The sequence below is a fragment of the Aotus nancymaae genome, unplaced genomic scaffold, assembly GCF_030222135.1.
Source record: "Aotus nancymaae isolate 86718 unplaced genomic scaffold, 86718_ANA_hifiasm-v0.15.2.pri h1tg000062l, whole genome shotgun sequence".
In the NCBI taxonomy this organism is placed as follows: domain Eukaryota; kingdom Metazoa; phylum Chordata; class Mammalia; order Primates; family Aotidae; genus Aotus; species Aotus nancymaae.
In genome coordinates this window covers 41,382,042-41,398,962 of record NW_026988476.1, presented here as the reverse complement: position 1 = coordinate 41,398,962, position 16,921 = coordinate 41,382,042, and the positions used below count along the sequence as shown (strand labels likewise).

Sequence of the window (16,921 nt, the reverse complement as noted above, 5' to 3'; positions counted from 1 at the left end):
CCAGCACTTCTCATGCTATTGTAATTGATCCTTGTCCACTGGTGATGTCAGCTCCCCAAGCGAACATCAGAAACACTTGCAACCGAGCAAAGCTAAGATTATCTGACCTGCCGCAGTAAGGGAGAAGCTCAACTTGGCAGAATCTTAGTAGTGTCTGAAAATGGAGGAGTTAGGGAAGCATACTTACAGGATTTCAGGGCCCAGGCTTGGTGATTTTAAGGTGGATCTTGCAAGGCCGTTTTAGCTTTGGATTGGTGAGCCCAGCAAGGAAGCAGTCTTGAAGTGAGTCTGCATTAGGAAGCTGTTAATCTTGGTAAGTTGTCTAGTCAATAGTCAATTCATGGTCCTTTTTGGTGTTTTTTTTTTTTTTTTTTTTGAGATTGAATCTTGCTCTGTCACCAGGCTAGAGTGCAATGGCGCAATCTTGGCTCACTGCAACCTCTGCCTCCCGGGTTCAACTGATTCTCCTGCCTCAGCCTCCTGAGTATCTGGGATTACAGGCACACACTACCACACCCAGCTAATTTTTGTAATTTTAGTAGAGATATGGGGTTTCACCAGGTTGGCCAGGCTAGTCTCAAACTCCTGACCTCAGGTGATCCGCCCACCTCAGCCTCCCAAAGTGCTGGGATTACAGGCGTGAGCCACTGCGCCCAGCCAATTCATGGTGTTTTCTCCCAGGATCAGGTATTTCCTGCAGCAAGCAGTTAGGTTATTTTTACTTGGTCTCAGTATGTTTTAACATAGTAACAGGAAAGTTGGCCAGGTGCCAGAATTGTTTAACATAGGGATGGGGAATTATGTTGGTTTCATTCTTATTGGCAATCCTATTAAACAGTACTGGGAGAACAGAAACTGAGACACAGCCTTTCTGCAAACCATCATGCATTAGCAGAGTGCCTGGCAGACACTGTCAGCACACAGCAAATGTTTCTTGAACCTATACATGCATGAGTATCCTCTGGCTCCCACCCATGGCCCTGGGGAGCCTTGGGCAGCACTGTGCTCGGGAAAAGCAGCAACAGAAAATGTATCCAACAAGATGCCAGAGAGACCCCTGCTGCTCCCAGTGTGGCCCAGTGACCAGGCTTCACATCCCCTGGAAACCTGTGAGAAATGTAGACTCTCAAGCCCCACCCCAGACTCTGTATTAGCAAGCAGCCCAGTGATGTGTGTGCATCAATATCCAAGAAGCACTTTAAGTGTCTGGCCTGCACAGCAGTGGGAGACATCAAAGGTTTTGTTCAGCAGAGATTCATGGAACTCTTTCTACAAGCCAGGCATGTGTAGAGCCCTGTAGGTACCACCACGAGGCCGCCAGGATTTCAGCTCTGCTGGGAGACAGACACATAAACACATAACTCAAGGACTGTGAGGGTGTCGGAAATGCACTTTTGCCTTGGTACAGGAGAGAGATTTCTGATGCAGCCGGTGTGGGGGGGAGTGGAGTGTGTGTGTGTGTGTGTGTGTGTGTGTGTGTGTGTGTGTGTGTAGAGTCTGCCCTTTCCCTGCGGAACATTAAGCCTCTGATTGACTGCCCCCAGCAGAAGCAATAATCACAGCCACACACTTCGTGTCCTTTTCTGTGGGCAGATCCTGACAGCAAGCGGTGATGGCACGTGTGCCCTGTGGGACGTGGAGAGTGGGCAGTTGCTGCAGAGCTTCCATGGACATGGGGCTGATGTCCTCTGCTTGGACCTGGCCCCCTCAGAAACTGGAAACACCTTCGTGTCTGGGGTAAAAGACCCAATGGAAACTCCCTCGGGCTCCCCTGTCCACTGGGGAGGCTTATGGTGGCAGTTCTAGTCCATTCATGTATTGGCCTAGGCATTCCCTAGAAGGGGCTGCAGGAATTGTACTCAACTCCCCACTAAACCCCCAGCTCCTGCAGAGTGACCACATTGGGGTCTTGGTGGGCAGCTTCAGCGCTGGGCTGTGAGAGTCTCCTTCCATTCTGCCACTGATGTTAGCAGTCTACAGAGTAATCTGGAATGTTCTCTTGTATGAGTGCTGCAACTCAAGGTGCATATCAGCCACATTTTAAAATGTCATTCCTCAAATAGCAGAGAGTGAGCATCTGAGAGCGTCAGAGATGTACACAAGGGCACGGCAGGTCAGATGGCTGCTGAGCTGAGGCAATGCTGTGACGCCTCCAGGGCTTTGGGCCTGTGAGGCACAGTCTCACCCTGCCCATGCCAACCACCATCCTCCCTCCCCTCACAGGGTGCAAGAAACAGAGGCTTGGAAAGCTCAGAGTTGGCACACAGGGCCACAGAGACTCAGAGAAGCACTAGACTAGGAGTCAGGGTGACTGGGTTGGAGCTTTGCTGCCTGACTGTAAGTGGCATCCTCTATAAGTTGGGCATAATGCACAGTCATATTTGCACCTCCCCTCCCCAGGATGGTACAAGCAGTCAATGGAAGAGTTTGCTGTGTGTGTGTGTGCACATGGGAGGGGCGGGTATTTCTGTGGACAGCCTGAGAATAAGGAGAGAGAGCTGGGCCAGCTGACCTTACCGCGGGTCCTGTCTCACCTCCGTCAAAGGGAGTGGTGAGACAGGACAGTGACGCACACACTGTCAGGTGACTTTTGTAGCTGGGACACATAAGGGACCTTTGCTCCAGGCTGCCCACACATTGATCCCGGGATCCAGGCCAGGACTTTGTGAGCTGTAGTTAGCAGGGACTCTGATTTTCTTCCTGGATATTTGGCCATGTGGAGATGTTTCATCCCTGTGCCTGGTATCACTGTATTTATGTCTCCTCAACTACACCGTTTTTTTAAAAAATTACTGCCATTACTGTAGATCATATTGTCTCTTTCAGAGCACAAAAGTGTATCCAATTTTGTGTCCTCTAAAGATGCGAAAGCCTTTCTGGTTTCTTTGCCCACATGTTCGGTAAAGACATTCAGGGTGCTGAACTCCCACTCCCACAGCAGGCCTTTCTCAGATGTGTGATGGCGCTTCATTACACACCTCCCTCTGCTCCAAGTTGAAACTAACGACTTGGACACCAATTTTAAGCCATTACTCTTTGACTGTTTAAGCTGTTTGACCATTTAAGCTATTTGACTATTGAGAATCCGCATTCTACTACTTGAGCTGATAACATGACCACTCTGCAGGAACTTGTCAAACTGCTCCCAGAGCCTTGATAGGGTAATGTGAAAACGCTCATGTCTGTGACCCTGTGAGTCTTGTTAGCAACCTGAAGAGAACATTGACCTTACAGGTGTTGAGGCAGATGCCCAGGGAGGTGACTCTCCTAAGCCACCCAGTGCATCGCTGGCAGCACCCTGATGGGCCCCTGGCGTGCTGCTGAGGGTGCAGATGGCCCAGGGCACCTGGCTCTCCAGCTTTGCTGAGGGCTACCCCATACACCAAGACAAAGCTGGGACTCTTGGCTGCTTCATTTGGGCACTGCCAACCCATTTATTAATGTCACAACTAGAAAGGCGGGCCCACCATGTACCACTGCCTGCCTGCCTTGCCCTCTGGGCTCAGGGAAGCAAGTATAAAGAGGAGAGAGAAAAGAAGGAAAAATGAAGGGAAAGGAGATGCCCGGGGAGGGTAAGAAGGGTTTGCCTGCCTCCACTCAGAAATGTGCAAAAGAAGAAAACAAGCTAAAAGAGAAAGCTGAGTGCCTCCCCTCCTGCCTCCCATCCCAAGACATGATTCTAGACTTCTAAGGGTTTGCTGACTGAGGAAAGTGCCCACAGGTAAAAAATAGTCTCAGAAAAGTATGTTGTCAACCATTTGCTAATGGGAAATAAATGGTCTCTGTTATATACCTGGGACTCTGCCTTGTCTATAGACATTCCTGGAAGTGGCCATAACTCTGGGTAATTTTGCATTTGTAGGGATGTGACAAGAAAGCCATGGTGTGGGACATGCGCTCCGGCCAGTGTGTGCAGGCCTTTGAAACACATGAATCTGACATCAACAGTGTCCGGTCAGTGAGTAGAGTGTTCATGCCACCTCTCTGTTCTATCGGCATTACCTGGCTTGGGTAATCCTTAGCCCAGGAACCACCTCCAGACTGAGTTTACTTGGCTGAGAGAGGCCTCCCCAGCAAGAAAGGCTGATTGTGGTGGAACTGAACAGTGCTCCAGAATTCATGGAGAATTTTAATTTAATTGCATTAGAAGTAATTAATATCCTCCCTAAGTTGAATCAGCATTTTTCATCCATCCATTCAATATTAATATTGAGTATTTATATGCTAGATTCTATGCTAGAAACTGGGAATATACTGGTGAACAAGATGAACAAGGTCTCTGCTCTCTTACAGGAGACAAACTAGACCAGACACAAACAAGTATACAACTTCAAATACTGATAACTACTATGAAAAAAATAAAACAGGGAGATGGGATGGGTCATTTCTTAGAGGTCAAAGACAGGCTCACTGAGAAGTGACATTTACATTGAGGCCAGGATGATGAAAGAGCCAGGCATACGAAGAGCTGGTGGAAGAGCACAGAGATGAAAGGTTAGGGGACCTAACAAAAGGCCAGGTGGTCACTGGAGAGTTTTGAGTTGGGAGGGGCAGGGATGGCTAACCTGATCATGTTTTGCCTTTAAAAGTTTGCTCTATTGGGAAGCTGAGGTAGGTAGATTGCTTGAGCCCAGGAGTTCAAAACCAGCCGGGGCAACGTGGCGAAACCATCTCTACCAAAAAAATGCCAAAAATTATCCGGGCATGGTGGCATGCACCTGTAGTCCCAAGCTACTGAGGAGGCTGAGGTGGGAGGATTGATTGAACCCAGGAGATAGAGGCTGCAGTGAGCTGAGATGGTGCCACTGCACTCTAGCCCAGGCATCAGAGCGAGACCCTGTCTCAAAAACAAAGAAACTAAACAAACAAAAAGGATCCCTGGCTGTATGGAGAATACATTGTAGGGAACAAGAATGGAAATATGGCAACCAGTTAGAGGTGGTTGTCTGAGTTCAAGAAAGAAATGATGGTGACTGGAACTAAGGAAGACATGGTAGAGACAGAGAAATGTCAAGAATTGTGAAATGTCTGAGATTTTATCTACCTACAAGTTAACGAGTTAGGCTGCCACAGCTCAGGGATGCTGGTAGAAGACACAACACTCCTGGGTTAGAGATGAAGAAAGGAGAAACATTAGAAGGTGTGGGGAACACAGCTGGGTGAGGCAGAGTGGAGCGGTTTAAAGACATTTGCTCTCATTCTGCCTCTGGCTTATAATTTAGGACCCATAGTTCCCACTAATCATTGAGAAGAGAATGACAGAAACAGTAATAATCATCATTTATTGAATGTGTTTTATTTGGCACCGTGCCAGATTCTTTGCATGAACTGTCTTATTTAATCTTCACAGCAGAAAATATGCATTATTCTCACTTTTCGGATGAGGAAACTGAGGCTGGGCAAGAGGAAGTCATTTGCCAAAAGTATCACATGTAGTAAAGGGTCAGTACAGACATCCAAATGTGGCTTTGTGCATCTGAGTTTCAGTGTCTGTGCTCATAACCACTTTCTTATCCCTGAGCTCTGAGCCAAGGCTTAGGAATTAGGTATGTGATTGAGGGAAACTGTATTTACAGGTATTTACAGCTCTGTGTTCTGTGCCTGGTATAAACACATATTATCTCACTCTGCAAGGCCAGTGTCACTGTTCCCCACTTACAGGGAAGGCAACTAGAAGCCAGTGGACCTGACATATGAGCTTCCTCTTCCATCTTCTGCTGCAAATGTTCTTTGAGTCCCTACATGTAAAGATTCTGATTCCAAGGGCCTAGCAAGGTTCTGATGGTCATTGAGGGTCAGAAATCACCACCCTAGATAAAGTACTTTCTACCCATACTTTCTCTCTGCAGGTACTACCCCAGTGGAGATGCTTTTGCTTCAGGGTCAGATGATGCTACGGTATGTTTCTAAGTTATTGAGTGATTTTCCTATTTGAGAGATCTGCTAACTTATTTTTAGAAAATAACTATTTTTCTGGTTATAGAAGTAATGAGTATTCATCGAAGAAAATTTGGGGGAATATTAAATTACCCTGATCTCCTTACCCAAGAAAAATCACACTTGGATGAATTCCTTTCTGTCTTTTTTTTCTTTTTAACAAACAAAATGCTTTATAATTTGGTCTTTTCACTTACAACAGAATGTGAACATTTTCCCAGACTGATAAATATTTCTCTCCATTATATTTTCTTAATGATTGGGTAGTATTCCATGTTATGGACATGACATTGGTCTTCAATTTTTGGACATTTGGCTTTTCTCAAGGGTTTTTTTTTTCTGTTAAAAACACTGCCATAAGTGTTTTTTGTACCTCTCCTATCATTTCCTTAGAATTCTCAGATGTAACTTGCTAAGCCATAAGTAAACCCAGTTTTAAGGCCTTTGATACTGATTGCCAAATTATTTTCAAGAGAAAAAATATTTTCTTATTGTCCTCAAAATATCAAATATCTTATGAAATAATGGTTTTCATTCTGATTTGCTGCTATAGAAGAATTACAGAGGAATAGATCAAGAGTTTTGAAATAATGAAAATTTAAAACTTCTGTATGTCAAAAATATGTAACAAAATATAAGGGACTATATCTTGGAAAAATTGTTGCCATATATAGTACAGGCCAAGTTAAAGTCCTGTAGTTATGAATGGGGTTGCATAAGCCATAAAATGAACACTCCAATTAAAGAAGAGAGTAAAATGCAGGTCATTTACAAAGCAGTAAATCCAAAATGGCAAGTAAATACCTGAAAATGTTTTTGAAGTCACCCATAATCAAAGAAATGCACGTTTTAAGTGATCGGATGCCCATTTTGCCACTTTGTCACTTGGATTAGCAAAGAAATGCCCAGAGGTTGGGTTGGTGAGGAGCCTGGAACAAGCCTGGCGTCAGGATAGTTGGCACCACCCTCCTGGAGGGCAGATTTGCCATAGGAAACGAGCTTGAAAACATCTCTGTGGTTGGGCACAGTGGCTCACACCTGTAATCCCAGCACTGTGGGAAGCCAAGGCAGGTAGATCACTTGAGATTAGGAGTTCTAGACCAGACTGGCCAACATGGTGAAACCCTGTCTCACCAAAAATACAAAAATTAGCCAGGCATGGTGGCAGGCTCCTGTAATCCCAGCTAATTGGGAGGCTGAGGTGGGAGAATTGCTTGAACCCAGGAGGCGGAGGTTTCAGTGAGCGGAGGTGGCACCACTGCACTCCAGCCTGGGCAACAGAGCGAGACTCCATCTCAGAAACAAAAACAAACAAAAAAAAAGGTGAAAAATTAAAAAATTAAATAGGTCAGGTGTTATAGATAGCTGATGCCTGTAATCACAACACTTTGGGAGGCCGAGGCAGGTGGATCACCTGAGGTCAGGAGTTCAAGAACAGCCTGGTCAATGTGGTAAAACCTTGTCTCCACTAAAAATTCAAAAATTAGCTGAGCATGGTGGTGGGCACCTGTAATCCCAGCTACTCGGGAGGCTGATACAGGAGAATTGTTTGAACCTGGGAGGCGGAGGTTGCAGTGAGACGAGATTGCGCCATTGCACTCTAGCCTGGGTAACAAGAGGGAAATTCCATCTCAAAAGAAAACAACAAAACATCTCTACTTCTGATCTGGTCATGCTATTTCCTGATAAGGATTCTGTTTCTCACCTAGTCTAAGGAAAATGTTATGTATAAATTTTTGGTGCCGCAAAGGAAGTAGCACTTGAATATAAATTTTCTCAGCAAGACAATTTACTTCTATAGAAGGGTACAGCTCACAGATGGAACAATGGCGAACACACACCTGGACAAGGGAGGGGAAGGGGTACTTATGCCTGACAGTGGTCACCCTTACTGCTGTGTCGTTCCCCTATTGGCTAGGGTTAGACCACATAGTCTAGTCTAATTCCGATTGGCTGTTTTAAAGGGACCCAGGGGTATGAGCCAGAGTGGCGGGCTGGGTGGTTTGGCAGGAAGGACAGTTAGGGGCAGGTCAGGACAGGTAACTAGGAATCAAAGCAGGTGACCAGAGCAGGTGGCCAGAGCAGGTGACTGGGATGAGTCTGGATGGGGCAGGGGACTGGGGGAACAGATGTGAACTACTGATTAGAACTGGTGGAAAAAGTTGTTTATTGAAACTACAAGGAAAATAAACTTTAAAATGGAGAATTAAAGAATAAGAGAGCTGAACATACTGACATGCTGATTCTTTGAAGAAGAACTTGGGGTTCACTGTGTCTAACAGAAAATACCAGAAACACATGTAAAGATTTTTAGAGAAGAATAGTTATTATAATATTGTTTATGAAAGAGAAAAATTAGACACAACAGAAACAGGGTTAGGCTGAATAGATTCTGATATATTCAGTAACCATGTCAATCATCTTTTTTGAAGTTTCCTTTTAATGTTATAAGAAAGTACGTATAACCTAATGTTAATAGAAGCAAAAATGAAACATCCAACTCATTCACATACACACATAAAATAAAAAGAAGACTGAAGGAAACAGTTCAGAATTAGTAAATACCTCTAGGATTTAGGGTGGCCTTCATTTCCTTCTGTATACATTTCTGAATATTTTCAAATCTTCTATAATGAACATGGGTCCTTTATCAGAAAAAAAAAGTGGGATCTAATTTTGTTTTTATACCTGAAGAAATTTGCTGTATTTGCTGTTTCTCTACTGACTCTTTACTGACTCATAGAGGTTACTAGGAATCGGGACTCTTTACTGACTCAGAAATTAATAGGAACCGGGGACCAAAGGAGGAAATAACCATAGGGAAAACTAAGAAGTTTTTCCTTCATCCTTTAAATGACACAAGTCACTGGCACCTACCTGTAGCTCTGTGGTCATCGTGTCACCAAACTGGAGCCAGAAGTAAGTGCTTCTTTCTTTATTTTCACCCCAGTGTCGCCTCTATGACCTGCGGGCAGACAGGGAGGTTGCCATCTATTCCAAAGAGAGTATCATATTTGGAGCATCCAGCGTGGACTTCTCCCTCAGTGGTAAGATTTTATTTCACAAACGTTTCCCAGGACCATAAGACAGGACCAGAATGAAACTAGCGCTCCATCAGGCTTTTCGTCAACTGGCTTCCTGTGAACCTCCTCCACATTTGCATCAGTTTTTCTTCTCTGAGCTTCTGACCTCCCACTTTGCCCTGCCCCAGGCAGCTTCCTCTAGCTCCATTCCCTCCAGGGGAAATGACGGCTGTATACCTACCTAATGCTGTCCTTCAAGACAATGAAGTGTCAGAAATTCGAATCTGCAATGCTCAGGCATTTTGTCCCCAGCCTTTGCTTCTCTTCAGGCCCCAAAGGGAATGTTTCTCTAAGGTGGAGGTGAAGCAAGAGTCCCTTCTGGGGCCAGACACGGGTGGCTCGTGCCTGTAATCCCTGCACTTTGGGAGGCCAAGGCAGGCGATCACTTGAGGTCAGGAGTTTGAAACCAGCCTGGCCAACATGGTGAAACCTTGTCTTTACTAAAAATACAAAAATTAGCTGGGTGTGGTGGTACACACCTGTAATCCCAGCTACTCAGGAGGCTGAGGCAGGAGAATCACTTGAACCTGGGAAATGGAGGTTGCAGTGAGCTGCGATCATGCCACCTGTACTCCAACCTGGGTGACAGAACGAGACTCTGACTCAAAGAAAAAAAAAAGAGTCCCTTCTCAGTGCCCTGAAGCTCATGGCTCCTTTGTGGGACATTACCAGTGAAAGTTAAAGTGTAGCTCTGGAAGTATCATGTCAAAAAAAGAAAGAAATAAAAAATAGAAAGTTAAGGCAGAGCTAACAGGCTGGCTGCCTGGACCACACATTTTCCCAGACACATCCTATACTACACGTGATGTTCCTTCTCCTGCCTGGAACTGCGCTTCCCTGCCTTCTCTGCATGACAGACTCCTGTGCAACCCTCAAGAGCCAACTCAAATGTCGCTTTAATTTTCTCTCTTTAAGTAAGTTTTACAAGTTATTAACTACCAGATGACTACAAATAATTTACTCGTGTCTGCAGTGCCCTCCTTGATCCCCCTTCCTCTCTGGTCCCGTAGCACTTGACGTGTGTAAAGCACTTGCATTATGGCTGTTACCATGGGATGCTACAGTGATCTGTTCCTCTCAGCTCCGCATCCTCCACTGCGGGTAGTGACTGTGCTTTCTCCCCTTTCGATCCTCAAGGCAAAGCACAGTGCTTGGGACTCAGTGGGTCTAAATCACTGCTTACTGAATGAGTGAGGGAGTGAGTCATCAAATGAGAAACAGGAGGCAAGGAACTGTCTTAACAGCTATCATCTGACCCCGCTTCAAGGTCGCCTGCTGTTTGCTGGATACAATGATTACACTATCAACGTCTGGGACGTTCTCAAGGGGTCCCGGGTCTCCATCCTGTTTGGACATGAAAACCGTGTTAGCACTCTACGAGTTTCCCCCGATGGGACTGCTTTCTGCTCAGGATCATGGGATCATACCCTCAGAGTAAGAGATGGTTTTCTGTTTTCCTGTGTGTGAGAGGAGAGGGGGGTGATGGGCCTTCTGAAGCAGAGGAAAGGCTATCAGAGTAAGCTCAGATGGGCCTGGTCAGCCATGCCGAGCTGCCATTTCCACTCTGCCCACAGTCATAGAAGGAATGAGTTGTGTGGAGAGGTAGTGAGTGCTCCATCAATGCAGGTATTCAAGCACAGACTCAACAACTGTGTATCCCCCTTTAGTTGAAGGAATAGTTAGGCTGGATAATCCAGAATCTTCCTTTTGACCCTAAAAGTCTGACTGTTGTGATTCTAGTCTTTAGCAAATCACAGATAACAAGTCTCTTCTATAGTTAGGGTTCTGATTACGATTACTGACCTTGTGATGACAAGGGTCACAGATCCAGGAGGCTGTGAAGCCCTTGAAATTGCTACTTTTTTCTTTTTAATTTTTCTATAGCTTAATCTTGGAAGTGAAGCCCCTGAAATTACATGCCAAATTTGGAGCATATGAATTTGCCCTCATGGCTTTTGTTAAATTCTTGAAGAGAGTTTCATAACCTAGATGAGTGTTGGCTCCCCCAAAATACTACCAAAATCGCCTGTTTAGGCCAGGCATGGTGGCTCATGCTTATAATTGTAGCACTTAGGGATGCCAAGTTGGGTGGATCACTTGAGCTCAGGAGTTCAAGACCAGCCTGGGCAACATGGTGAAACCCTGTCTCTACTAAAAATACAAAAATTAGCCAGGCGTGGTGGCTCACACCTGTAGTCCCAGCTACTTGGGAGGCTGAGGCAGGAGAATCACTTGAACCCAGGAGGCAGAGGTTGCAGTGAGCCAAGATCATCCCACTGCACTCCAGCCCGGGCAGCAGAGCAAGACTGTGTCTTTTTTTTTTTTTAAAAAAAAAAAGCCCATTTATAGAGCAAAGCTAAGTTTATTGCTTGCCTCAGTGTGGAAAATCAAGAACTGGTAGAGGTGTAATGGCATCTCAGAAGGGGAGGGCAAAGGCATGCAGGAGGTTTTTTTGGTCTGGTTTAAGGCAGGTCTTTGTTGGAGGGCACTTAATTAGGATTGGACAAATTCATGGCATAATAGTTTTAGGATTGCTGGACACAGGGTTGGGGGAGAGTTTCAAACAGACTCTTCAAAAGTACATAGTCATTTGATGCTCTGTATTGTCCTGAGATGTGGGTGTATTTTCTAAAGAAGGTAAGTTGAGTAGTCTAGTGTTAGGATAAATAGAGAAAAGGATTTTTGCAAAATTCCTGAAACAGATAAAAAAGTTACCTGTGAGTTCATCTTCCTGGGTAAGAGTGTCCTAAATGAGTAAAGTCATGTTAATATACACAGTGAGCTGTATGGGTTCAAATGGCATCTGGAAGAGTAGCCAGGCCTTAGTAAGGAGGCTGCAGAGGCGATTAACCAAGGGAGGAGGGAAGCAGGTCCAAAGAAGCACTTTTCAATTGCTAGGAGTACAGTGTTATCCTTCTAAGGCACATGAGCAAACTATTTTTGAAGGAGTGTGTATGTTTGTGTGTGTGTGTAGACACACATATACGTATGCCCATGCATGTTACAAATAGACTAACTTTATCTCTTTAAGCTCAAGTTTTATATATATGTTATTAACTAAAGGTCTAAAACTATCTGTTTGTGTCTTCACAGGTCTGGGCCTAATCATAAATGCACTCATGTATACCTGAGAATTTGAAATCTTCACATGTAAATAGATATTACTTCTAGAGGGGCTTAGGGTTTATTGCAGTTTAGCTTAGGGGAGCAACCCATGACTCAGAGGTCACCAAGCATCTCCAATATGACTATTAAAACTGTCGCTTCTGGAAATACACTAGTGTGAGCCTTCAGCACTTCGAGAATACCTTCAAGTACAGTATTTTTCTTTTGGAACACTTTTTAAAATGTATCTGTTTTTATCTGTTTTTAAGGTTATTCTAAATTATACTAGCCTCAACTCATTCTGTCACCAGTAGAATTCAGCAGTTAATATATTCAATATTATTTATTTGAATCAATTCATTTTCAGAGCACTTTAAAGTCTGATATTTCTTGATGTGCACTGTGATGCCTGGAACCTTCCTCTGGAAGTGCTGGTTTTATGGACTGAGGACTGGTAACTGGTCTGCGATAGAAGCAAATTCCAATTCCAAATATAATTAATTAGACAAAGATCACTTTTTTTAGAATGTGTTTTTGTTGTAAAAGTATCTTTTTCAGCCTCCTGTTCTATTGTCTTTTTTTCAGATAAAACATTTTTGTCTATGGTGAACTGCTATAAAGGATGCAGAGAAATGCCTAAAATGGACAGGTTGTTTGACTCATGGATGATGTGATGATATGTCACTGTGTCACTTGGACAGGGCATTTTCTCTGAATCAGAGAAAAAGCCAATGCTGTCTGTAAACAAATGCTTCTGAGAGCAAGCAAACTTTTCTGAATGGGTACACAAGATAGGAAACTTATTTAAAAACCTATCAGTAGAATTAGCGGAAACATTTCAGTTAAAGTGGAGTTTGTCCATATAAGTTATATTCATATGTATTGCATTGCATTTATAAGAACATATGCAGATTGACTGATAGTCTTGAATAATAATGTCTGTTCCTCTTATATAGAAAGAAAAACAATATTAAAAGATCTTCTTGCCGGCCGGGCGCGGTGGCTCAAGCCTGTGATCCCAGCACTTTGGGAGGCCGAGGCGGGTGGATCACGAGGTCAAGAGATCGAGACCATCTTGGTCAACATGGTGAAACCCCGTCTCTACTAATACAAAAAATTAGCTGGGCACGGTGGCGCGTGCCTGTAATCCCAGCTACTCAGGAGGCTGAGGCAGGAGAATTGCCTGAACCCAGGAGGCGGAGATTGCGGTGAGCCGAGATCGCGCCATTGCGCTCCAGCCTGGGTAACAAGAGCGAAACTCAGTCTCAAAAAAAAAAAAAAAAAAAAAAAAAAAAAAGATCTTCTTCCTTTTTTTTTTTTTTTTTTTGAGATAAAGTCTCACTCTGTTGCCCAGGCTGGAGTGCAGTAGTACAATCTCAGCTCACCTCAACCTCCGCCTCCTGGGTCCAAGCGATTCTCCTGCCTCAGCCTCCTGAGTAGCTCAGACCACAGGCAGCGCCACCATGCCCAGCTAATTTTTGTATTTTTAGTAGAAGCAGAGTTTCATGGTATTAGCCAGGATGGTCTCGATCTTCTGACCTTGTGATCTGCCCGCCTGAGCCTCCCAAAATGTTGGGATTACAGGTGTGAGCCACCACACCCGGCCCCAAGATCTTCTCTTTATTTGAGATTCAGAATTCCTTCTGGAAGAAGGAACTGCTTTTTGTTATAGGATCCCTTCTTTTCCTTTTTTTTGTAAAATGTAGATGCTTATTCTTTGCTTTAGAAAACTTCTCATTTAAAAAAAATGGCATGCATTGTTACTTAGGGAAATAAAAGGTCAGCTCAGACATCAGATGTCATTCCCGGGTGAGGCCTGCCTCATGGGTGGCCTGGGGTCTGCTGGCAGGTTCTGGCTGCGCCTAAAGACTGTGTGTTCCCTGTACCCTGGATTGTCAGGTCTCCTATCCTGGTCCTGCTCCAGCCTAGGCTTTCTCCTCGTGGTAGTTCTGGCTTTGCAGGCCCAGCTCCAGGCTGGGCTCCTGTAAACATCCAGGGGTGTGTCGGGCCCACCCTCACAACTGCTTGTTCAGGTATTGTGATGGGCCACTTGGTCCAAAATCAGCCAGGCCAGCTTTACCATCACCTCACTTCAAATAAACATGATAATTATGTTTGATGATTTGCAGAGCACTTACTGGTAGTTTTACTGTATAACAGGGTCTAGGGTAGAGAGAGAAAAATAAAAGGCCTCTGCCTGCCTCCAGTGAGCCCAGAGAGACCAATTTTTATCCCCAGTAGATTCCAGTCTGGGCGGGGGCTCAGGAAATGGGCCCAGTGTCTTGCCAGCTCCTGCCGGCCGCTGAAGGGGTCAGGGACACTATGGGATTCCCGAGCTCAGCTCCGGAATGTCCCAGAGTGGTCCCTGGTGCAGCTGGCCTCCTTGTGGTGGCATCCCCAGCCCTCTGTCCCACAGCCTTTTTTTCTTCTGTGTCTCTACACTGTGCCTTCCAGCTCCTAGGAGTGAAGGAAGGCACGAGAAAGGAAGGAAAAGTGGCCCAAGGGAAGCACGTTCCAGATTCTGTGTTTGCAGGGGTGGAGAGCACCTTCAGGATATGCGCAAAGTAGACTGTGACTTTTCAATCCAAAAAGCCACTTTAAGGGCCCAGGGAAAGTATTCCAGAGAATGCTTCCACTTCTCCCATGGGCAGGAAGCCCCCTCGGCTGTGAGTGTGCGCTCTCGCAGTGGGCACGGGATTTGCTGATGAGATGCTTGATTTGGACTCTGTGGCAGCATGTGGAGACTCGGGGTATGCTCCGTGGAATAGATTGTATTCTTAGACTGAATATAATGCTGAGTGCATTTTTATAATCAGCTTTTCTTTTTTCCAGAGGTCTTGGGGATAAACCTACCAAACCAGTTGTGGTGAAGGGGCCAAACAGATGGGCCCTAGAGGTGTAGAGCCTTGGGCAGCCCCCTCCCTGGCCAGAAAAAAGAAGGTTCTGGCAGAAAAGAGGTGTGGGTGATGGGTATTTATGGGAAATACCTGTGACGGGAAGCCAAGTCCGGTGCTTTAGAATGCGCAGCCTCTCACCGATGGGGCCCTGGCAGCCATCCCTGTCCCTCCCCCCCGGGTGAGCCAGAGGTGGGCACCCTGTAGCCACTGCCCTTGTAAGGGCCTTTGTGTCCCGGGCTCTCGTAGTTGCCGCTGAAAGGTGGCACCACTGATACTGGGACTCCTGTGTGAGTTAGCGGGGCGCCATGGTGACAGAGGAGGAGGTCTGACCTTGGTTCACACCCAGCTCTGTCACGTTCATAGAATATATAATATCTGAGTTTCTCTCAGCCTCATTTTCCCCATCTGTAACATGGGAGGGCACTAAAATATGTAAAGTGCCTACCTCAGCCCTTGGCACATCTTCAGGAAGGGTTAGTTCCTGGCTTCCTCCCTGTGTCCTCCTCAGTCCCCTTCCTGTTTGCCCCCCTCCCTTCTCCCTCCACCTGTCCTCCCTCTTTCTCTTCCCTTCCCCTCCTCCCTCCCATCTCCTCCTCCTTCCCTCCCATCTCCTCCTCCCTCCCTCCCATCTCCTCCTCCCTCCCTCCCATCTCCTCCTCCCTCCCTCCCATCTCCTCCTCCCTCCCTCCCATCTCCTCCTCCTTCCCTCCCATCTCCTCCTCCCTCCCTCCCATCTCCTCTTTCCTCTCTGCTGCTCCTCCTCCCAGAAGAATGAGTCTCATCAATCTGGACTCCTTTTTCTAACCCCTCTCCATCTTTTTCCCTTCCTCATCTCCTCTTCCTCTCTTTCCATGTTTCGCCTCTTTCCTGGTCTCCTTTCCTCCCCTTCTGCCCTTTCTCCCTCCCTCCTCCTCCCTCCCCATTCCCCTTCCCCCAATGCTTTCTTTTCTCCCCATCTCCTCCCCCTCCATAACCAGCCCCCACTCATATAGCAAGTTAGTAATTCTCATCAATTAGAGCTTCGTCTAATTGTTGTCAAACTTTTTGGTCTTACGATCCCTCTACACTTCCTTTTTATTATTATTATTATTTTTTTTTTTGAGATGGTGTTTTGCTCTTGTTGCCCAGGCTGGAGTGCAATGGCACAATCTCAGCTCACTGCAATCTCTGCCTCCCAGGTTCATGTGATTCTCCTGCCTCAGCCTCCCATGTAGCTGGGATTACAGGCATGCACCACCATGCCAGGCTAATTTTGTATTTTTAGTAGAGATGGGGTTTTTCTGTGTTGGTCAGGCAGGTCTCGAACTCCCAACCTCAGGTGATCCACCCATCTCAGCCTCCCAAAGTGCTGGGATTACAGGCATGGGCTACTGCACCTGGCCTATACTCTTTAAAGTTATTGAGGACCCCAAATAACTTTTGTTCATTGTGGATTGTATCTGTCCATATTTCTCGTATTAGAAATTAAGACTGAGAAAAGTTGTAAAACACAAGAATACAGATGCACACGTTCCATTAGCCATCAAGGTGATGCTTTCACCCATGCCAGTAGTCTCTGGAAAACTCTTGAGAGAACGAAAATTAAAAAGCCACCTATACAAAAAAAAAAAAAAGTCATAATTATTATGAAAATAGTTTTGGCCTTGAGGACCCCCTGAAAGGGTCTCAGGGACCCTTGGGACTCTGGATCATGCTTTGAGAACAGTTGATCTGGGCTTATGATCCCTTTTCCAGCCCCACTGTGTGAGACCTCCCATTAAGGGTCTTGGAGGAGCTTGGGAAAGAAAGAGGTGACAGGATGATTGAGTAGAGCCACCCTAGGGAAGGCCTGTGGAAGAGGCTTTGGGGCAGCCCGGGTCGGTGGAGGAAGTCCCAGAGAGGCAGTCGCGAGGGCTAGAG

At 45.7% G+C, this 16,921-nt stretch overlaps 1 protein-coding gene across 1 annotated transcript in view; it reads left to right on the top strand.

Annotated features, from left to right (window-relative positions):
* Positions 1 to 12,771, top strand: part of GNB5 (G protein subunit beta 5) — a 63,505-nt gene extending 50,734 nt beyond the window's left edge. Inside the window, exons 8-13 of the mRNA XM_012442197.3 lie at positions 1,594 to 1,737; positions 3,863 to 3,954; positions 5,850 to 5,898; positions 8,888 to 8,984; positions 10,288 to 10,454; positions 12,114 to 12,771. Of these exons, the coding sequence (XP_012297620.1) occupies positions 1,594 to 1,737; positions 3,863 to 3,954; positions 5,850 to 5,898; positions 8,888 to 8,984; positions 10,288 to 10,454; positions 12,114 to 12,125 (561 nt within the window). The 3' untranslated portion in view covers positions 12,126 to 12,771. The remainder of the gene's footprint in view (positions 1 to 1,593; positions 1,738 to 3,862; positions 3,955 to 5,849; positions 5,899 to 8,887; positions 8,985 to 10,287; positions 10,455 to 12,113) is intronic.
* The last annotated feature ends 4,150 nt before the right edge of the window (positions 12,772 to 16,921 follow it).